The 23,048-nt window shown below is 44.3% G+C and overlaps 1 protein-coding gene across 4 annotated transcripts in view; it reads right to left on the bottom strand.

Annotated features, from left to right (window-relative positions):
• The window catches only part of AFAP1L2 (actin filament associated protein 1 like 2), a 122,629-nt gene that overhangs the window by 42,266 nt on the left and 57,315 nt on the right, over positions 1 to 23,048 (bottom strand). For all 4 annotated transcript variants that reach the window (XM_048856997.2, XM_048856998.2, XM_048856999.2 and 1 more), the window contains exons 2-3: positions 4,253 to 4,381; positions 3,686 to 3,763 (exon numbers count right to left, since the gene is read on the bottom strand). In XM_048856997.2, the coding sequence (XP_048712954.2) occupies positions 3,686 to 3,763; positions 4,253 to 4,381 (207 nt within the window). The remainder of the gene's footprint in view (positions 1 to 3,685; positions 3,764 to 4,252; positions 4,382 to 23,048) is intronic.

Here is a 23,048-nt window from a genome sequence, read left to right as displayed (position 1 = left end):
GGCTCCAGGCAGAGCCTGAATGTCTACGCTGTGATTTTTTAGCTCCCTGAGCCCGAGGCAATTGCCCCAGGCTCTGTGGCTCATCACCACAGACTATAATTTGCAGTGTCGACATACCCCCTGGTTACCAGCGCGTTCACAGGTACCCAGCCTCTCTCAAGAAGCGCACTGTGTAGGTGCATCTTTAGCAGAAAAGCACATTGCCTATCTGTAACTACTGCACAGAACAGAGCCGCCCTCCAAACACTGCAGACAATTAGAGGGACAAGTGACATTTTGTGCAGTGATCACTCATCCAAAATTCTACATTCCTTGTGTGATGCCAGCATCTGCTTAAGCATAATGACAGGTTTCAGAGGAACAGCCGTGTTAGTCTGTCTTCGCAAAAAGAAAAGGAGTACTTGTGGCACCTTAGAGACTAACCAATTTATTTGAGCATGAGCTTTCATGAGCTACAGCTCACTTCATCAGATGGTGAGTGTTTGGCTTCACCTCATGCCTAGGAATCACCCTAATGAACATCAGCAGGCCAGGAATAAACAGTTTGTTTTCCTTATTCATTTCCACCCCCTCTCTCCCCCAAATCTACTCTGCAAATCAAGAGCAGGATGGAGACCTTTTTCCAGATCCTCACCTGATGTACATCAGCACAGCTCCACAGAGCTGAGGAGCTGGCCGTGGGATGCAGTTTGAGTCTGGGGATCTCAGGGTTTTATATATAGCCTGTTACTGTAGTACTTGGGCACTTTCAGGGTAAATCAGATGTGAATGGTGAGATCCCTGCTGGACTTCAAGGAGTTTCCTGCTGTTCTCCCCTCCTTGTATAAGGAGGGATCTGCTTGAGGAATAATTATTTTTCTAAACCAGCCATAAGTATCATCTCAAGAGTCTAAGGCCTTATCTTCACTACAGGGGGAGATCGATATAACTTACCCAGCTTCAGCTACATGAACAATGTAGCTGAAGTCGACGAACTTAGATCTACTTACCGCAGGGTCCACACTACGCAATGTCGATTGGAGACGCTCTCCCATTGACTCCCCTTGCGCTTCTCGTTCAGGTGGAGTACAGGAGTCAACCGGAGAGCCATCTGCGTTCAATTTAGCAGGTCTTCACTAAACCCGCTAAATTGACTGCCGATGCATCGTTCCCTCAATAAGTGTAGACAAAACCTTACAAAACCAGTTTGCTTACACTCGCTTCCAGTAAAGACATCGCAGAATTGTCCTTAATACAATAGGAGATATTTTCCGGTTCTCTCTTAAGGCAAGAAGTTCCTTAATAACAGGACACTTAGTACAGGTTTCACTGGATCTGAAATTCCCCAAGCCCTGGAATTTGGGCAGGTGACATTTAGAAAGACAAAAAACAGGCAAAAGGAAATAAGCGTAAACATGCACAGTTTTAACGGAAATAAAATGTCCTATTTCTTCATTCTTATACAACTGTGCTCTCCATTATCTGCAAACAAGGCAAATAATTCACAGATTCCAAGACCAGATGGGACCATTGTGATCATCTAGTCTGACCTCCTGTATGACACAGACCAAAGAATTTTACCAAGCAAATTCCTGTATCCAGCCAAATAATTGCTGTAATGTCTGCATTTGTATTGTATTTTCCACGCTGGTATTACCAAAGAACAATATTTATTTTTCCTTCCAAGGTATTTTTCAGATAGCTTGTATTCTGTTAGGTCATTTACCAGAGTGAATTCAATTACTATGCCATAAAGAGAGAACTACGAAGGACTGTATTGCTCAGCTCATTGTCTTTATTAGTGCAATCAGAAGTAGATTCATCAATGAGAAAAATTGTTGGCCATTCCTCACCTGTTTTTAGAGGCTTTTTCCCCCCTTTCTCTGAGCTGATGTGATTGTCTTTAGAAAACATCTTATCTTGCATTGCTCCTAAAGGGAATGCTCTCAGTGCAATCTAACTGTGAATGGGTCCAGGCCCCGATCTGCTAGCACGCACCAAGCACCTATCATGCAAAGTCCAACTGATTTTAATGGGACTTCGCATGGGTACAGGAGTCCACATTAGCACAATCAGGGCTTGAATGAATTAAACATTAAGGCCCTGATCCTGCAACTGACTGGATAGGCAGATTCCAGCACCTGCACCCATTCATTCAACAGGGCTCTGCACAGATGCGGGGTTTCCCGTCCAGTCAGTCACAGAACTGGGGTCTTTTACACATCCATAACTAGGATTTACACCACACATACATAGAACCTAAGCCACTGCCTTCAGTTTTGCCAAACAAAACTTAGAAGTTTAACTTAGTCTGGGGAAGTGGTTGAAAGTGCAAGGGATATATCCCTTAGGGAATGATTACAAGTGGGGGCTCACAGCCCACGATAGGGAAAAGGCTGAACTAAAAACAATGACAGCAGGCTTTAACAGCCTGACACGGCTCCATGGCTCACTGCATTACCTGGCCAAGCCTTGTACATGTCATTGGACGCAGGATAGCAAATCCATGTAAATTAATCTTTCCATTACCACTGATTTCCATGCTCAAGTCATGGTTGATACAAGCAGGCCTTCTTTGGCTATGGTTTAATATTATAATTAATGCAACTAGTGGCACTGACCAAGATTGTGACCCACTGTGATGGGGCTGTGAATACGCATAGTAAAAAGAGATGGCCTCATTTCCAGAAGCATTTGAAGTTAATCCACAATTTGGCTGCATGAAGCAGATTTAAACACAATAAAAATCATGGAACTAACATGATCTTTGCAGGCCATCATATTGTTCACTTTGCTTGTGTGTTGTCCCCCTTCCCTTACCCTCATTCTGTCTTGTCTATTTAGACTGTAAGCAATTTGGGGCAGGGACTGTCTCTTATGTTTGTATGGGGCTCCATTCTCAGCTGGCCCTTAGGCATCGCTGTAATAAACATGAATAATAATAATAGGAAGTGGCTAAAGGGCTGATCTATATTTATAAGCATGAAGCTTTGGAGATAAGTGGTCCTTCTGAGTTTCCATAAATGTTGTGAAAGGGAGAAATTTTCACAAAATAATTCAGAATTTTTGGAGAATTCCTTCCCATGTTGTGAATGCAAAACCAGGTGGATCTAGTCAGAAAAACTGTGGGATAACCATCATGAGCATTTCACCCAGGGTTATTGTTCTCAATTTATACAGTTTTCAAAATGCTAGGATCTACCTGGGATTGTGGGGGAAGGGGTGCTACATAAATACAAGATATGTATATTCTGTGCATAAATAATTCACCTTGCACCAGTTTAGACTATTTGAAACCACCAGTGGTATGGTGCAAAGCAGCATGCTGAACATAGTAATAAAAAAAAAAAAACATTTTTAGACATGCATTGACTTGTTTTGGGTCTATATAAAATGGGATGACTTCTTTAAATATTTCAGTAGGGTTCCATGAAGCTACATACTTAGCAAGGAGACATTTTTATCCCAAAGTACTGCCCTCAAAAGTGCTACTTCCAGGAATAATCTCACTGTGTTAGCCAAAAGCATGGAATATGTAAAAATACAGTTGTCATTCCACCCCTTCCATTGGCTCAATTCTGCACCCACTGAAATCAATGGGAATCATGTCTGATGTCAATGGGAGCAGGATCAAATCCTATGCCCCTTTATTCTCTCTCCATTGGGAAGTTAAATCCCAGGCAATTGGTAGCCGTAGATTCCATACCTCCACCTTCTTTCTCCTGTCCACCCTTTTGTTTAACCGAGGTCACTTTGTTCATGTAAATGTATTCCTCATCGCCACCTGCAAACAAAGGGAAGGAGAGATGTCTTAGTGGGCCAGTCCCATTCATGCTGCAAAGTTTTCACATAGAAAGGAGCAAACTGTGTGCACACGCGTGTGTATGTACACTTAAGTCTCTACTAAATGCAGTTGGTCTCTACCAATTACAAAATGTTATGTTGAGAAATTAAACACTGAACAGCCAGGAAATTCCAGGAGTTAAAATTTCAATATGAACTCAGCCAGACGGCATGTCCTGTGTATCTTATGGTGTGGACTAAATAAACCGAATTTTAACAAGGAAAACAGAAATGATCAGGAATCTTGGAAATCCTTTACTTTTAAAAATGTGCAACTCTGGTTATTTTTGTATATAGCTCTAGTAATTTATACACAATTTAAAACCCAAATCCATGTCTCTCTCTCATATCCCCTCTCCCCAGTCCCAATTTATAAAAATACCCATGTAACGCCCCTCTCTCACCCGCCACGCTCTGACTCCACACGTACCGCTTGTCTTCGTGTACACTCGCAGGAGGTCAGAAAGGAAGCATTTTTTCACTACAGCTGTGCTGCTGAGGCTCTCTTCATTCAGTATGTTCAGAAAATCCTCAAGTTCCGTAAGCAGTTGTTCTAGAGCTAAAGGAGACATGGCAAACAATTGGGATGATTTCTTTACAGGGACATCTGGTTACATTTAGAGAGAGGACATGCACTGAACCTCAAATTCCCAACCTCTTGACATTTTTTTTTTTGATCAGGAGGGATTTGGATTTGCATCTCTGAGCTGAACCTATTCTTAGGGTTTTGGCTCTGGATCACATCTCAAAATGGAAGGGATTTGTTTTCTGATTCCAGTTCAGCTATACCTGAAATCTCACACAAAGGTTTTGTCCAAAGAGTTTAGACACCTTGTGAGAACAGCTGATCTTGTGAGAGTTTGGCCATTCGCTGCTGGAACTACCATGAAAGCAGCTGGCAAGGTTTTGGCACCATTGAATGAGACCATGATTTTACCTAGAGCCCTGAGCCCTCAGCCCTAGTCTCAACCTGATTCAGACTGGGGTCCAGCTCCGAACGCTGCCTTTTTGGGCCACTTCAAATTTGATTCCATTTTATCTTTGCAGTGACCCAAAGACTCATGCACAAGAAATAGAGTATGCCCATGATACTCAATGTCTTCTAGGACTATGTTGCTCGGAAGAGCTTCCAGCAGTTCGCACTTGCATTGAATGGAGATGTAGAGGATGTGAAAGCAAGTGCAGGACTTATCAGCTCCTGAATCAGTGTTCAGGACAAAGATGCCATGGAAAGAACACCCCCTTTACAACCTGAAGAGCGAGTGGAGAACAGGTCAAGTGGATCATGCCCCCAGCACCACGACTAAACAGAGCCAATCAGTTTATTTTAGTTATAAGAAAATCCTTCCTCTTTCTATGTAACTGTTCCCTGTCGAATAGCTTCTGGAAAAAGGCTCACACTCTATTAGCTGGCATTCAGTTACTCACTTCTGATTTCTCCTATTGTTGCCGGGGTAAGTTAGGAACAGGGGCAGGAGACCATTCCAGAGCAGAAAGAACCGAGTGTTTTGTGAAGAAAGGAAATGCCGAATAAGAATGACAGTGGGTGGGAAGGGCAAGGAGTCAGCCAGGTATGGTGATTCCTTCTCTTAGGACTCTCCTCTTGTACATTAACTCAATCACTTCCTGATATTCACATGCTGCACCAGAGACTGGCAACAAGCTCATGCGTTGCATAAGCATATTAATTATTACAATTTCTTGCTGCACCACTAGGGGATGTGGGGCTACAAAATATGGAGCGGTTAAGATGGGGAGATGCTATTATTTATTTATAAGCATTTCCATGGCACCCTTTACAGTAAGATCTGCACCCCACACAAAACAGCAATGAAGTATCTCCACACCCTGGGAGAAGGGAAAGCATTCATATCCCCATTTTGTAGACAGGAAAACTGACACACATCTAGATTAGTGGTTTGTCCAAGGTTATAGAGAAAGTGTGTGGCAGAACCAAGAATAGAGCCTAGTTTTCAGTCTTAGTCCCTAATCACAAGGCAATTTTTTCCCTACTGAAGCTATGTCTACACTACTACCTATGTCGGCAAAACTTTTGTCACTCAGGGGTATGAACATTCCACCCCAAGCGACATAAATTACACAGCATACGAACTAGTGTGCACAGGGCTCTACGTTGGTGGGAGAGCTGCTTCTGCCAACATAGCTTCTGCCGCGTGCAGAGGTGGTTTTTGTGCCGACAGGAGAGCTCTTCCGCATTGGCATAGAGCGTATTCACCCCACGCGCTGCAGCAGCTGTAAGTGTAGACATGCCCTAAGAGGGAGGGAGTGTAAGAAGCCCATATACTGGGTGGTAGCAAGTGTTTGCTACTCTAACGCCATTTGATTTTATTTGGCTAACTTTGTGGATCCAACAATTTACCATTGCTCCTGGGTTTGACTGTAAACACCAGTCTACTGCCTCCAGATCAATGTATATAATCCAACTTAGTTTGCTCAGGAGCCTTTGCTCTATTGCCTGGGAGCCCTTTACATTTTATAGTGGCTTCTCTACATTAGATTACTTCTATTTTGGTCTGGCTGAGCACCAATGGGCACCTTCAAATGTCTGCATTGTGCTGCATTGTCTTGGCTTGTCTCGTGACCTGACATAACCCATTGCAACACAAATCAGGTACCAGTAATACCAAGAAGTCCCAGTGCTTTTCACAAGCAAGTGGAAATGGGGAATTACTTGTAAATACTGGGATTTTACCAATAACTGTAATTAAAACAGAAGAGTGATTATTTGATATCTATCGCATCTCTCAGGCATTCTCTGAGAGTCCAGCAAACAGACGAAACACCACAGTGTAAATCACAATTTTCCAGTCTACAGTGGAATTTGCACTGGTGCAGTGACTTGGGTGGCTGGCCATTGACTGCTGGACTTGGCGCAAAATCCCACTGGAGACAAGGCCGAAATATACTGTCCTATTAGCTTATTCTACCAGACGTGACACTTTACATATAAGTAACGATAACAGTAAGAGCACAACCCAAACAACACCACGGTTTATCTCGGAGCTACAGCTGTCAGTCAGCTTCCCCAACAGCTGCCCACATGGAAGTCAAGATAGAGTTTGTGTTTCTCCTTAAGGTTAATGCTTGCTCCCCGCATCCCCCATTACTATGGAAAATGACCTCATGCCTCATCCAGCATGGATTCACCAAGGGAAGGTCATGCCTGACTAATCTAATCGCCTTTTATGATGAGATTACTGGTTCTGTGGATGAAGGGAAAGCAGTGGATGTATTGTTTCTTGACTTTAGCAAAGCTTTTGACACGGTCTCCCACAGTATTCTTGTCAGCAAGTTAAGGAAGTATGGGCTGGATGAATGCACTACAAGGTTGGTAGAAAGCTGGCTAGATTGTCGGGCTCAACGGGTAGTGATCAATGGCTCCATATCTAGTTGGCAGCCGGTATCAAGTGGAGTACCCCAAGGGTCGGTCCTGGGGCCGGTTTTGTTCAATATCTTCATAAATGATCTGGAGGATGGTGTGGATTGCACTCTCAGCAAATTTGCGGATGATACTAAACTGGGAGGAGTGGTAGATACGCTGGAGGGGAGGGATAGGATACAGAAAGACCTAGACAAATTGGAGGATTGGGCCAAAAGAAATCTGATGAGGTTCAATAAGGATAAGTGCAGGGTCCTGCACTTAGGACAGAAGAACCCAATGCACAGCTACAGACTAGGGACCGAATGGCTAGGCAGCAGTTCTGCGGAAAAGGACCTAGGGGTGACAGTGGACGAGAAGCTGGATATGAGTCAGCAGTGTGCCCTTGTTGCCAAGAAGGCCAATGGCATTTTGGGATGTATAAGTAGGGGCATAGCGAGCAGATCGAGGGACGTGATCGTTCCCCTCTATTCGACATTGGTGAGGCCTCATCTGGAGTACTGTGTCCAGTTTTGGGCCCCACACTTCAAGAAGGATGTGGATAAATTGGAGAGAGTCCAGCGAAGGGCAACAAAAATGATTAGGGGACTGGAACACATGAGTTATGAGGAGAGGCTGAGGGAGCTGGGATTGTTTAGCCTGCAGAAGAGAAGAATGAGGGGGGATTTGATAGCTGCTTTCAACTACCTGAAAGGGGGTTCCAAAGAGGATGGCTCTAGACTGTTCTCAATGGTAGCAGATGACAGAACGAGGAGTAATGGTCTCAAGTTGCAGTGGGGGAGGTTTAGATTGGATATTAGGAAAAACTTTTTCACTAAGAGGGTGGTGAAACACTGGAATGCGTTACCTAGGGAGGTGGTAGAATCTCCTTCCTTAGAGGTTTTTAAGGTCAGGCTTGACAAAGCCCTGGCTGGGATGATTTAACTGGGAATTGGTCCTGCTTTGAGCAGGGGGTTGGACTAGATGACCTTCTGGGGTCCCTTCCAACCCTGATATTCTATGATTCTATGATTCTCCCAGGCATCTAGAACTACTATAGCACACAGGGTAAAATCTCTTACAAATAACACAGCTCATGCAATAGGTTACATTTTCCAGCAGTGGAGTCAGAATGCCAAAGCTGTCTTCAGGTTTCCCGTGACTCAAACAGCTCATTTAGGGCCTGATCCAACAGCCACAGAGGTCAGTGGAAAGATGCCGATTGACTTCAATGGACCAGGATCAGGGCCTTCAAGGAAAAACATTCAGCTCATCTTCAAACAACAGCAATGTATGCGTGGCCTGTTCCTATGCAAATCTCTCTCTGATCTCAGTGGGACGCTCCATATCCAAACCTGATACCTGTACAAATAAATTGCCACTGCAATGAATGGAACTATTCATTTCAGAGGGAAGAAGGAAGAGAGGAAGGAACGTGCTAATTTTAATAAGAAAGCAATGAGCACAAGCGGGAAAGTGAAGATGAAGTCTCAAGGATGAATATGAAGGGAGCCAAAGGGATACTTGGTGGAAATGAGGAAGAAGAAGAAAAATCACAGCAGGTGGGTAAGAATTAGCAATGGTCCAGAAGTGTCTCTACATTAAGCCAAGGTAGAATTTTGAAGTCAATGGAGCTACAGTGATTTCAACAAGCTGAGGCTTTGTCCCACTGTGTGAACACTATATTGAACCTAGTGATGGGCAAACCAGTTTGGAAAGTATCTAGAGTAGCCTGATCCAAATGTCCTCAGTGGCTCCCCTCTGCCCTGAATGTGTATCTTGGATATTTATACTGCCTCATGACTATAGTACCTGAGCATCTCAAAATCTAATGTATTTATCCTCACCACACCCCAGGAGACAGGCCAGTGCTATTATCCCCATTTTACAGATGGGGAGCTGAGGCCCAGATGAGCTAAGTGACTTGCCCAAGGTCACATGGGAAGTCTGTGCTGGAGTAGGGAATTGAACCCAGGTCTCTCCAGTCCTTGGTTAGTGTCCTAACCATGGACTGTCTCTTCCTCCTGTGTTTTTGCCTTCTCACCCTGGTGGTCTAGAAGCGACCATGTGGTAAGGTATCACTGATGTAGCTAGGCCTGCCTTTCTGGTCATGTCCCTGTGGGGCTTCTGACAACACGCAGCACTCCACTTGATTCAAATTGCAGCCCCATGGCGCTCTTCAGCCAACATCTCCATGGCCTTTGTTTAGCACATTAGAAAGCAAGGGTTCAGCAGCAGCAGCAAGGGAAGGGGATGGGACTAGTAGAATCAGGGTGGGATTTTTCCAAAGTACAGAAAGGGAGTTAGGAACACGAGTCCTTATAAAAGTCAATGAGATTTGTGCATCTGACCTCATGTGGGGCTTTACTTTTACCCTAGTCTAGCACCTTCCTTTTAAGAATCGCAGCTCCTATCTATGTGATGTTTTCATACAGTACTTATCAGCATGGTATCTAAAAATCACACCTACCCCGAGAGAGAGCTAGAGATTATCATCCTCATTTTTAGCCTGTTGAAAGTGAGGCCCAGATTAAGGGACTTGCCCAAGTTCATCCAGGAGTTCTGTAATAGAGTCAAGAAATGCACCTCAGTCCCCTAAATCCCTGTCCAGTTCCTTAACCACCAGACCATCTGTCCCCTGTAACATGTGGTTACTAGGCAACAATCATTCAAAGGGCCCCTAGAAATTTAAAATAATGTTTAAAAGGCATTTAGGAAGCTCAGATCCATGAGGGAACCAGGTAACTGGGGAAAAGAACTATACGGATCTGCCAAACCCCATACAGCGTCTAGTCTGGAGTCTGTGGCAGCAGACCCTTAACAATTTGGCCTTAAACCCATTTGCTCTAGTTTGGATTGAGATGGTCACCAAAGCATAGGACTAGGAAAGTGAGTCCAAGAGAATGGGCTAGACTGGCAGCCCTGAGAGATATGTGGGTTTACAAATCAGTCTCTGGGATGCTTTTGAAGTTCTCCCATCCGACATTTGACTCTAAAGCATGAGGTGAAGATGTATTCTATCCAGTTTTACTACTGCTACTTCTATTATGGCTTCCTAGAAGCAGCCTATTCCAATAACTCCACTTCATTCCAGCAAAGCATCCTCGTTGCTAGAGTGACACGTGGAGAGCCGGGGACTTTAATGTTGCAATAACAAAGTTGCTTTCCACACAAAGGCTACACGCTCCACTCACGACATTTGGATGTCAATGCATCTGACCCCATCTTGGCACGAGTCTAGGGCTATGCTTGGTAGATGAAAAGAAGTCTCTAGCCTCAAAGTATTGGCTATCCAGTTTATGTGAAACCAGAGCCAAAAAACTAGCCAGTTCACATCAGATCCAGAGGCAACACACTCTTTGTCAAGTAACCACAAGTTATGCCCAACATTAATGTTGTTCAAAGGTAAATGACCATTAAATAGGGTTACAAAAATATTCCTTCCAACAGCCTCTAATCTTTGCCATTCTGCTCTGATGATGATACATATCTATGTCTAATTTGAAGAATCCAGTTCACACTCTGGCATTCTAAGGAAGCAAGAAGGCAGGCTGAGGATTAACCTTCACACAGGTGTTTCAGAAATCCCTGTTGAACGGGATTGAACTAGTTCATTTAATCTAAACGAAATGAATTATTACCAGTTATTTATGTCAAGGTACAGATCCCAACCAAGTTCAGAGCCCCATTGTGCTAGGCACTGTACAAACACGTAGTAAAAGTCAACCCCTGCCCTGAAGAGCTTACACTGTAAACAGATGAGACAGACACAAGGTACAAAAAAGGAAGCATTACTTTCCCCTTTATTTACAGATGGGAAACCAAGACGCAGAGAGATTAAGTGACTTGCCCAGGGATTCTGTGGCAGAACCAGGAACTGAGCCCAGTCCTTCTGCATCCCACTCTAGTGCCTTTACCCCAAGACCACCTTTGCTCAAACCTTTAAGAGATGCACTGGAAGAATTTCTAAGCGATCGGGGGCATTGATTCCTGTTGAAAGCAGAACGCTACTACTGATAGAGTACTTCGTGCTCTTATGCCTGTCCCAGGCTGCATTAAGATGGGGGGAGGAGGGGTAAGGGAGATGAAATCAAGCACCTCTCTCACACCATATGTATCCTGGAGGGGGCTAGAAGTACTATTAGTTCTGTAGCCCCATCTGGTGAGTATAGTGTACTCTTCCAACCCCCTTGGAATGTCCAGAGCTATAGTGAAACTGACCATGCTCCTTTGATTCTTAGAATTGCCGCAGGCAGAAACAGTGGAGGCGTTTCCTCACAGATCAGTCAGAGGGAACTGTGCTATGTCAGATTCCCTTGAAAGCGTCTACTCAATACAATGTAGAGCGGAGGCTTTTCCGTAGCAGCCTTTCATTCTCTGGTTTCCCCTAGTAAACATTCTAAGATGGCAGCATTCTATGCTCTCCCACGAGGCTGCTTTGGCAGAAGGCAGATGCCTTCTCACTTTGGTTTTCTTTCTTTGCTGCAGGGAAAAAAAAAAATCAATAGACCCTCTGAGGATTGTGTGCTGGGTAAAAGCCGATTTAGAGAGAGCATTCAAATCCCTGAATAGTGAGTGTTAGCAGCATACCGTGGGGATCTACCCCATTCTTACTCGGCTAATTGGGACATTTATAAGGGCTGACTATTGCTGGGAAGGCAAGAGTATTCTGTGGTGACAGCGGAAGAAAGCTATTCTCTCTAATCGTGAGAAGAGCCAGATGCGTTGCCAGTGACAGCTGCAACAGCTGGATGACCCTTAGAAGAGACTGTCTTCCAAAATAACAAAGCACTTACTTCTTCAAATAAGCAGCCATCTCTCCACCTTACCCACTTGAGATTCCTATGAAAGATGAGCTGTGAAAATGGTAAATAGCCACAGCATAAAGGCAGGATTCCTCCATTGACTTCAACAGGAGCAAGATCGGACAGTACATACTTTAAAAGCAAGCTGCATTTGCATGCCAATTGGTACATAGCAAACGTATCAGTTCTATACAGTACATGAAACATGGTACTGCTGTAGAATGATGCTCACATAGGTTGGATAGGTGCCATAACATGAGTAGGAAGATGGACTGCAGAACCTTTAAACACACGTTGTACACCACAATGTAACTTGGTTTTGATGTTATCAAATCATGGCCACTGGAAGGTGCAAGTTTAGGCTACAATTTTCAAACTTGGGTGTGTCAAGTTAGGAATTATACTTGGCACTTCTTTGAATGAAATTTTTTTTTAATTAAAACAGTTTATGAAAAACTATTAACTTTTGCCCATGTTCTTCAGGAATATTTTCATAAAGTTTTCAATAAAAAAAATTAAAAGGATTATAGAAAATTTTTATTTATTAAAAAAAAACAACAACTTCCAGCAAACAAAAATCCAATAACCATTTTGATGTTTAAGATACAAACTTATATTTAAAAAATCCTCACAAAGAAAAATGGGGCATTTTTGCGCTTTGCAAAATGGAAACAACTTCAAAATTTCAAAATGTTTGTAAACTTCCCCCCATTTTCAACCAGCTGTAGGAAGCCCCTCAGCACATTTTGGCACTTGAATAAATTGTCCTGGGTTTTCAAAATGCTGAGCTGTGTCAGAAAAAAAGAGAGAGAGACCACTTCAACTGAGGTGCCTAAATCAGGTTTTAATTGCCTGGCTCTCCACATCCAAGTTGGAAACGTTTGGCTTGATCTTGCTGCAAAGCCCGAAATGGAGGAAGAGGGGCAGACAATGTGTCTTGTTGGTCATAGGCTGAGAACGGAACAGTTGAGCCCAAGCAGCTCTGCGTGGGCTGCTTTGGACATTTGAACAAGAATCTTATTGACGAGCCAGCAGCTCTAACCCAGAAACTCTGAACTTTAACTAACCGGCAGCAGAAGATGCACAAAAGGCTTTTCAGTTTTCTGAACAAACAACAGACTTACTTTCCCTGCTCAATCGGAAGATGAGAAACAGCATCCGCGGGGTGGGGGGGGGGGGACGGGGAGGAAGAGGGGGAGAGAAAGCATGAAAAGCACTCAGACGGCTGAAATAGAGGCTTTTCTCTGAGCGATCCCACGCCTTTGGGTCACTTACTGTAGCTTTCATGACAAACACAGCGATGCCCCGCAGAGATATGGGTCTCTCACCCTTTCCATTACAACCCAGGCAGTGCATCACACCAGACTCAGCCGCGCCACAGGAGGTCTCACTCTGGCAAGCAAATTCTTTGCACGAGATTTGAATAAGGCCAGCGGCACATCCCCTTCATAACAGCATCTTTATAGAACACCTGTCGTCCCAAAAGATCCCCAAGAGCTTTTTAAATAGTCTGTGGGCTGATTCCTGCATGCACTCACTACCAGGCGTAGCGCTTAATTCTGTGAGTTACTTCCCGTTGCACCAATAAATATAGCCATGTAACTGAGTATCCTGTAGCATGGCTCAGTGACCTGAAGCCAAGGGGACTGCTTATGACAATAAGCACTGCACCTGTAAGTGCATGTATTTCGAGCTTTACATGCTCCCAGCAGACACTTAGCAGACACTTCTGGGGTGGAGTCCGGACAGACAAACACCCACAGCAGCATGATGGGGGAGGGAAAACTTTGGCCAAGGAAACCAAGATGAACTGCTCCTGAACTGAACCGTCTGATGGCTTGGCATGTAGGCAACCCTTCCCCTACAGCAGTCACCTTGTCTCTTCCCCCTACCCTGACCTTTTCCTCTCCTCAGGTTGCTTTTTTCCCCCCTTTTGTTTTCTATTTTTCTCTCTCTCTTGTGTGATCTCTGGGGTTTTTTTGCTTTCCATGCCCATTCCCTACTCACCAGAAGGGTTACATGCTGCTGACTTTGTGGGGGAGCTAGAGAGACCAGCTGCCCTGTATGCTAAGAGACAGCTGTTTGGTGTCTAATGTGGTTTCTAACCATGCCCAGAAAGGACATTGGATCATATAAAACAGCTGTTTTCAAGACAGAATCATGCACAGGACGTGACTGAGAGAGACAAGCACAGGGCTTTGTACCATGAATAAAGCCCTGGGGAGAGTTGTCCCTTAACAACAAGCTTGGTCCAGTATTTTTCATACACCTATCCTTTGTTTCCTTTAGTTAACCTGTGGGAGTGGGAGATCCAATGATTGCTCCATGCAGATGGGCAACATATGGTCTTCTGGCTGAGCTCAACCCTGTGGGAACAGAGACGTGGGGAACTAACTCTGTGACAATACAATTGGTTCGGGTGGCAGGCTCCTACCTGGGCAGGGGGCTGCCGTGCACAAGAGCTGCTCTGCAGATGTCTGAATGAAGGGCTGCTGCAGATCAGTAAAGGAAGGGTGGCTGCTCTTAAATGGTCACATAGCACTTTACCAGCAGCTCCTGGAGTGCATTTGAGGCAGATTTAGAGTCATGGGACTTTCCCCATTCCCAGTGCACCTTTTATCCCACCCCACCCAGCAGTCTGTTCCTGCCCTCCTGCGCCAGCAGGGAAAGCACCACCGATTGGTGTCTATTTTTACACGTTGGTGCCCATAGCCACTGGCACATCAGCCACGTGGCTAGAAACATGGTTTCCCTGAGGCCGTTGGGGGCTTTGGCTGTGGGACCCTCCTTGGTAGCTCAGTCTTCCCCTCTCTACAACAAGTTCACCAGCTATCATGATTGTGGGCCCACAAACTCCTAATGATTAGTGCTATCATAATTACTGCCAGTTACAGTACAGGAGCAAAATTCTGCCATACGTACCTGAAGCAAAGAAATAAAGGGGGTTAACCCTGCCCAAAGTAGCTGGAGCAGGATCTCTCTCTTGCAGGCAAGATGCAATTTAAAGGAATCTGTCAGTCATGCAAGGAGGAAGGACCCACACACCACCGAGTCTTAATACCAGGTAGTATCCTTCCTATCTTTTTCTTCTCGTGTTTTCAATCTTTTATATGGCTCAAGACCATCCTTTCTTAAAATGAGCAACTGAAACATTGCAGAAGGCAAAAGAAAAAATGTTGAAGAAACTTTGTTGCATTCAGAGGAAAGGACTGAGAATAGGGATATGCGATTTTCCCCCTCCGGTTCCACTGCAGCACTGATTCCCTGTGTTACACTGATGGGCCATATTAACTTACTCTGTGCCTCTGCTTACCCATCTGTAAAATGGGTATGATTACACTGTTATTTCACAGGGAAGGGATGTATGCCAAGTACTATGAGATGTTGGTTAACAGGTGCCATCGCAGGGCTTTTAGTGGCTATGTTTCATCTCTTAATATTCTTGCTCAACCACTGTCAAAAATGTTTCATATGATCCTCATCAATCCTCTGTAGAGGGACAGCAGGGAGCATTCAGTTAGACTCTGAGCATTAGTCATTGTGGCAATACGCAAACCAGTTATTTCCTCTGGCATCCTATTACGCAACTGTGTACAGGGGGCCGGCAAACCCACTCCAGAACACAATCTACACACTCTGTTCACAGTCAAAATTCCTCTCTTTCATAATGACATAATATAAAACAACAGAAGCTTCAGCACATGCCTTCTCCGGCTTAGTAGTTCCCAGGACTTCTCCCTTCATATGTCTCAACCCTATCTGCCACTTCCATTTCTCTTATATATATGGTGAAAATTACAAACTCCACTTCCCATAGTGAGTCAGAAGGACTGGCTCATTTAGCATCTCTCAGCAGGGTTCCAAGACCAGTTAACACTGTGAGGCCTGAGAAGATCCCAGCCCCCTACTTACAACTGTAAACATAATAAAGGCTGGTCCTGCTCCCTTTAAGATCATTGAAAAAATTCCCATTGACTTCAATGAGAGCAGGATCTGGCACATAATGTGTGATCCCTTATATTTAACAGCAGGGCAACATCTTTATTCCTGTTGCACCTGAGGATGGTCACATCTGCAGTCTCATATAACACATTACACTTATTTCTAGGCAGAATTACAGCTGCCCAGGAGGACATAACACAGCATATGGGTTATTTAGTAGTGCAAACCAGCTGGCACAGTTTAAAAATGTGTATCGTGCAGGGGAGAACAGCAATATTTGATAAGTGACATCATTTGCCACAGTGACAGTCCGTGCAATGTAGCTCACATTCTCCTCAATCACTTCAAACTCCAGATTTTGTCTGGTCAGTTTTCCAAATCCCATGATTTGTACATCAAACTCATAACTTTCTTTTAGGACTTGACTCATGATTTTGGGCCATTATTTATCTATACTGCGGTAGCACATGGGAGCCCCAGCCCTGGACTGCATTATCCTAGGAGCTATACAAACATAGAACAAAGATCTTACAGTCTAAGTAGGGTTCTTTCCACCAGATTTCAGAGTATTTCAGTCAAACATCTCTCCCAGCATCCACATTGCTAGGGAAAACTAATCCCACCCACTTTACCATCTTTACATGCCACAGAATCCAGCCTTTCCACCATGCCATAACTCCGGCACGGAACTGTTGAGTTGGATAGAAAAATGGTGCTGCCAAGGCCATATTCTTCAGCTGCTGAGTATTGCCCAGTTATGCACCAATATGAATATTTCTCAATTCCTTTTCATAGATCATAGATTCCAAGGCCAGCAGAGACCACTGTGATCATCTTCTAGTCTGACCTCCTATAGAATACAGGCCATAGAGCTTCCCTAAATTCATTCCTAGAGTGGATCTTTTAGACAAACATCCAGTCTTGATTTAAAAGTGGTCAGCCATGGAGAATCCACCCCAAACCCTTGGTAAGTTGTTCCAAAGGCTAATTATGCTCAGCGTTAAAAATTTATGCGTTCGTTCTAGTCAATTTGTCTAGTTTCAACTTCCAGCCATTGGCTCATGTGATGCTTTTCTCTGCAAAATTGAAGAGCCCATTATTAATCACTTCTGCCTTTTTTCCATTAGTATTGATCATTCTACCATTTTCATCTAGCAATGGACCAGCATCTTTGCTAGGATTCCTTTTGTTTTGAATATACTTAAATACTCCTCATTATTGTCCATAACTGTGAGGGACATAGACTTCTCCTTGAGTCCCTTTGCTTCCCTTACCAAATTTCTACAATTCCTAGCTTTTGATTTATATTCATTACTATCAACTTCCTCTTTCTTTTGTGTGTGTATTTTTTATAGCTGCCTTCACCTCCCCTTTTTAACGGCCTTCTTCCTCGAGTGTGGCTTTTTGGGCAACTAGTCAAGTGATCTTAAACAATTCCCAATCACCATTCACATTTGTGAATTACTGTGACAATATTTTTGGCTAAATAGTGTAGACTCAACTTGATTATTATTTTGATTATTAATAATAATAGAATTTGAATTGCCATTCCTGGCCTTTGATTGAGCTACTGTGTTGGAGCAATTTGTCCATCTGAAACGCTCCATGTTCCAACTTATTCAGCTAAAATTGAGAGGGGGAAAAAAGCCATTTGTACCATGTAGTTTCATGCCCTATATTCTGCAGCACAACCTACTGTGGCCTAAATGATCCCCTGCATTACACAGTGCTGAGGTGACAAGAGAAGCAGAGAGCCTCAAGGCAGATGTGTGATAACACCTTCCTCTACTCTTCAATCATCTCCATCCCCACTTCAACTGGAACGGGAGAGACAGTCCCTCACAGCTGAATGGGGGTGGAGTGAGCAGCCATTCCCCATGAATGTCACCAACATCTGATGCAGAATGCCCCTTCTACTTGAGTTGATTGCAAAGGAGGAAGAACCCATGGGCATGGACACCCAGGAATGGAAGCGTGGCATAGCACAGTGCTATGTTGCTAATGCTCCAGGTTGTGCAGATGTGGAGGGGAGAGAGATCCAGTGGCAGGCTGTCTAGATAAGCAAGGCATGCATTGCATGCCTGACTTGGTCTGTCTTCCTTAGAGAAAGATCAGCTCTTATGCCAGGTCCTCACTTTGAGCACTTACAAGCCAAGATGGTCCTGCTATACCCTCCACCTCCACCGTCCTCTGAGACCTGAACATTTCTGACCTCTAGGGCAAGTTCAGCCCTTGTTCCAGTTTTGGATCAGAATTTTGCAGGCCAGTCCAATCTGTTATTACAAGCTGGAAGGTGAGAGGGGTTTATGGCAACATGTGTTGAGGTAGTATGTAAATTACAATGGATGAGGTAAGTATTCGTTAGGCTCTAATGCTGAGAAAAGAGAAGTCACCAGACTGGCTAAATTATAGCCAAGCTACAATGATTCCTTGGCGGTTTGTTAATACAAAAGGGAGATTAAAGAGTCAAATCTCAGTTTAAAAATGTCCCAAGGAAATGGGGCTCCCTGGAAAGGCTTCAACTTGTTCATCAGCAGTTTCTTGTTGCAGATTTTCTGCTGAAACATTAAATGAAAACAATGATCTAATTCTTAAATCTATGATAGGATTAGCAATACCTTTGCAGTGTTTATGTAATGGGTTTCAGAGGTTTAATGCAGAATATTATTTCCACTCTGGATAACTGGCTCTTGTTCATGTAAACAAAATCCAAGACAGGCTAAGGAACAAAATCTCTTTTATCCGGTAAATGGTTGTTTTGCTGCGTTTGAGAGAACTTTCCCTCATTTCCTGTGCACCTTAATATAGCTTCACTGTTAGGATACAAAGGCAGGAGCTGACTGACTCAAGTAAAAAAGCCCACTTGCAAAGCATGATCCATATCCTGCACTTATTTACATCCCCTTGATTGCTATGGGTGTAAATCAGTCCAGAATGTGGCCCGCACAATTGTATAGGTGGCGTTTAGTTACTGTCAGTCTGATTTTCTCCTCACACCATTTTCCACCAGTGCAACTCCACTGTCTTCAATAGCTCTGCTCCTGATTTCATCGGGGTAGGTTTAGGGAGAATCCAGTCCTGTGCTCAACTTTCTCAACCGTGTGCTGTACAAAGCCAGGCTTATGTCATGTTCCCATCAGCTCCATGTCCCTGATTTTTGCCGCGTAATGAAAGATTCCCAGGTAAGAACAGCATGTCTAAAAGCAAGGAGGTAATTCCCACAGGAACTTCTGCACTGAGTGTTAGTTGGCTTGGGAAGGTCTTCTGCTCTGTTCTAGAAGAGGGGCGTGATCAGGCAGATCATAGCAGAAGTTGCTTAGCTCAGTGATATGTGCAGTTGTTCACATGGTTAAATATGGGTGGGGATCCTGCTCCGTAGTGGGGAGAGGCACCACTACTTTACCTGGGCCCAGTGCAGCAGTCACTTCTGTTACATACATTATCCTCTTTCTCCCTGTCCTGCAGCTACCCAGGGAAAGTTCAATAAGATCTTAGTGGGTTTGATCTTGGCCTCTGTTCCCTTCGTAAGTAAAAGGTATAGAAGAGGAAATCCTTGGGTTTATCATCCTGCTGCTCCCTGAAGAGGATGGGTTGGCAGCACAGCAGAGGAGGGAAGTAGCCTATCCATACTGGGCCTAGATCCATAGAAAGCACATAAGGAGAACCCAGTGACCTGTGCAGTGGCATGCCATGACAAGTCACTTGCATGCCTGAGGCAGTCCAAAATGGTGTCCTCTGTGCAGCATGACCTCGCATATACTGTGCATGGGAAGTCACACTAGGTGGAGGACGCCATTTTGTTCTACTTCATGGGGGCTGGACGGAATCATCCAGTTGGACAATGCACAGCCTGGGACTATAGTTTTCTAGCCCCTTGAGAAGCTTTTCACCAGCTCAACTTCCTCCTGAGAAAGAGATTTTTTAGGAAAGCTTCACTCTCTCACCCACAGATAGTTCAAGGAGCTGGATCCATTGTTGAAAAGACAAAGCAATAATTAATCTTGATAAATAATGACGTTCATCACTTGTGTTGTTCTTTACATCTTCAAAAGGTCCTGACAAACACTCCGGTAAGAGAAGTAAGTAAATGGAAAGGCTGGGAAGAGGAGATAATGGGGCATGAAGGGCAGACAGGCAAAAATGTTCTTCATCCTTTTTCCAATATTCAATGATTTCCCCCTTTCCACAGCTTGGGAGCCCATTCAGATTCTTGCCATTTTTTTCATTGAAAATAAGGACATTTAATTTAAATGTTCATGTTAAGAACCTTATAATAGCTGTTAACTTGAAGGTGCTCCCTGTTGACTTAGTAAAACCAATATTCTGGCTGGAAAAGACTCCTTCTGCCTTCAGCTGTGGAATTAATTCAGTTGAGCCTACGATTACTATCTTGCAAACACAAAGCACCCGCAAGTGATCATATTAATACCGGGGACATGTACAAATGTTCTTTCATGGATGTTTATCAAACACTTTGAAGATGAAGAGCCACAACCCTGGTAATATTAGGCCGGGAAACAGAGTAATAGGTGAAGTGACTTGCCCCCAGCCACAAAACAAGTGAGAAAGAGAGCTGACAGAAGCATCCCGTCCTGTACTCAGATCACAGCTCTCTCCATTCTGATCAGTTGAATTCAGTGATGCCATTTAAGGGAGGACTACAGTTTTGGAGAATGACATCACTCTCTACAACATAGAGAAGGGATCCAGAAAATCACAGTTCGGGGAGGGAGAATGGTGTCATGCATTCTCCTTTCCCAACCACCACCGACAAGTCTTCCTGTATCAATCCTTTCCCACAGGCTGCTACCACAAATAGTTAGTCAATATTTCAACCTTCCCTCAAACAGTTATTCATTTAAACTCCAGCTCCCAAAGGCAAATCAATGGCAAGTCAGAGAATGCAGCACCACAGAGCTTGAAAATCCTCACGAGGCTAAGAAAACATGAGAATTTTGAGGTTGTGGTTTTTGTTTGTTTCATTTGTTTTGCCTTATCTATTTTTCCCAGCTTTTTGAGACATGGGTGGGGAGCTGAGGAAACTGAAAGTGAGTTGAATGGGGGAGAGGGGGAAGAAGTTAATCATCCTTGGATTTGATGTGCAACTAGGGTGACCAGATGTCCCGATTTTATAGGGACAGTCCAGATATTTGGGGCTTTTTCTTACATAGGTGCCTATTACCCCCCACCCTCTGTCCCAATTTTTCACACTTGCTATCTGGTCACCCTATGTTACACCGGTGAGCATTTACTCCCATTGATTTCAGTGGAACTACTTGCATGAGTAATTGCTCACTAAGAGGAACAACAGCAGGGAGGACTTGGGGACAAGATTGGTTCAGTCCACATGCTTGGAACGAACATTCATACTACGCCCCTGGAGCGTGGGAGAGGCACGACTCATACGCAATAAATATCACAGGGCTAAGATAGGCAGCTGTGGGAGCACATTTGTGATGAAGGGTGCAGGCACTGATCGACCCCCTCAGCTGCACTGCAGTGTTCAATGGCCTGCGAAATCCTTTCTCAGCTCATATACTCCTCCATCCTGAACAATAGCCTTTGAGGTTCCCAAGCAGCAAGTGCCAAGTCAAGAGGGGTTTCCCCCCCCCCACAGAAAAGGAAATGTGTAGATGGTACTGTCCCAGCTACCAGCTTCTGATAGATTTTGCCGCCTCTGCATTCAAGCCAACAGCATGGTACGTACTTTGTAAAATTATACCAGGAGCCATCATGAAGAATGCCACAAGAATAACCTAAGAGGCTCCCTGAGCAAGCTAGTTTCACGCAGGGTGTTTTTGATCATATTTTTGCTGATGCACAATGTAATTCGGCCTTCTGTTTTTGCTGCAACATCTACTTTCATCCGAGTGGGTGATGAGAGTTGCACATAGGTTAGTCAGAAAGCAGGTCTGTCAATGCAATGCAAGAGTCCCCGTCCTTGGTTGTGGAAAAGGAGTCTAACTCCTCCTAGTCACCCAGGGAGGTGGGATGAGTAAAAGGGAAGATGCGTTCAACAAAAAGGGGTGTGCAACCCAGGGAAAGTCCCATTAAAACTGTTCAGTGATGGTGCAAAATGGTACTGGGAAGGACAGATGGTCTTGTGGACAGGACACTTTGCCAGAGATCAATCCAGGTGGCACTCGGTCTACAAGGATGCCAGCTCTCTTTGGGATTTGCGATGATGATAGGGCACTGGATGTGGACTCAGGAAAGCTAGGTTCAACTCCCAAATCAGCCAGACTTCCTGTGTGACCTTGGGCAAATCACTTCATCTACCCCGTGCCGCAGTTCTCCATCTGTAAAATGGGGGCTAGCATTCCCTGCTTTCACAGGAGTGTTGTGTTGCTAAAAATCTATTGATTGGCAGGTGCTCAGATACTGTGGTGATAAGGGCCACAAGTACCTAGCTAGATAGGAGCAGCCCTAAAGTGACAGGCTGTAAGATAAAGCAGCGATTGCAATGCATGTAGAAACATACACGCTTCCATTTACCCCTGTGCTCCCTCCTCAAGTTATTGATTCTTATGTCAAAGCAAGGAAACTCAATAATTAGGTGTATACCTCCGAGCATTACTGATCATGGCTGCCCTTCATGTACACACACAACCCCCGCCCCATAATCTCTCCCAGGCCTTGGCTACGTTAGGGCAGCTTCCCAATATTTCACAGCATTTTTTTGCACCTTTGGCCATTCTGTAGTTCCTCTATTAATCTGCCCTTTGTGAGCAGATTGAGTGAGTATGGCATGGTACCTTTCTTGCCCAAATCAGCAGCAAGCAACAGGAAAAGTCGCTGTTTGAAACTGAACAGAAGAGAGATTATTTGGGAGAGGTGGGGGGGAAAGAATAGAACTGAGTTGGGTTAGTCAGCGGACTGGCAGCAGGAAACCTCCAGAAAAGGCAGCGTTAGGAAATCCAACTTCAAAAGGAGACGTGACAAGAACAGGAGTGTTTGTGATACGCCTGAGGAAGTCATTAGAATTTAAAAGATAGATAAATCAAACCAGGACTGTGGGCCCCAGAATCTGAACCCCTTCCAAATAGCAGAAGTTCTCTTCTGCATTTACCCGGTTCCCCCTCCCATATTAGAAAGGCAGG

Source organism: Caretta caretta, chromosome 7, assembly GCF_965140235.1.
Source record: "Caretta caretta isolate rCarCar2 chromosome 7, rCarCar1.hap1, whole genome shotgun sequence".
NCBI classification, from domain to species: domain Eukaryota; kingdom Metazoa; phylum Chordata; order Testudines; family Cheloniidae; genus Caretta; species Caretta caretta.
Note: the sequence above shows the minus strand (reverse complement) of the source record. Positions and strands in the feature narration are given on the sequence as shown.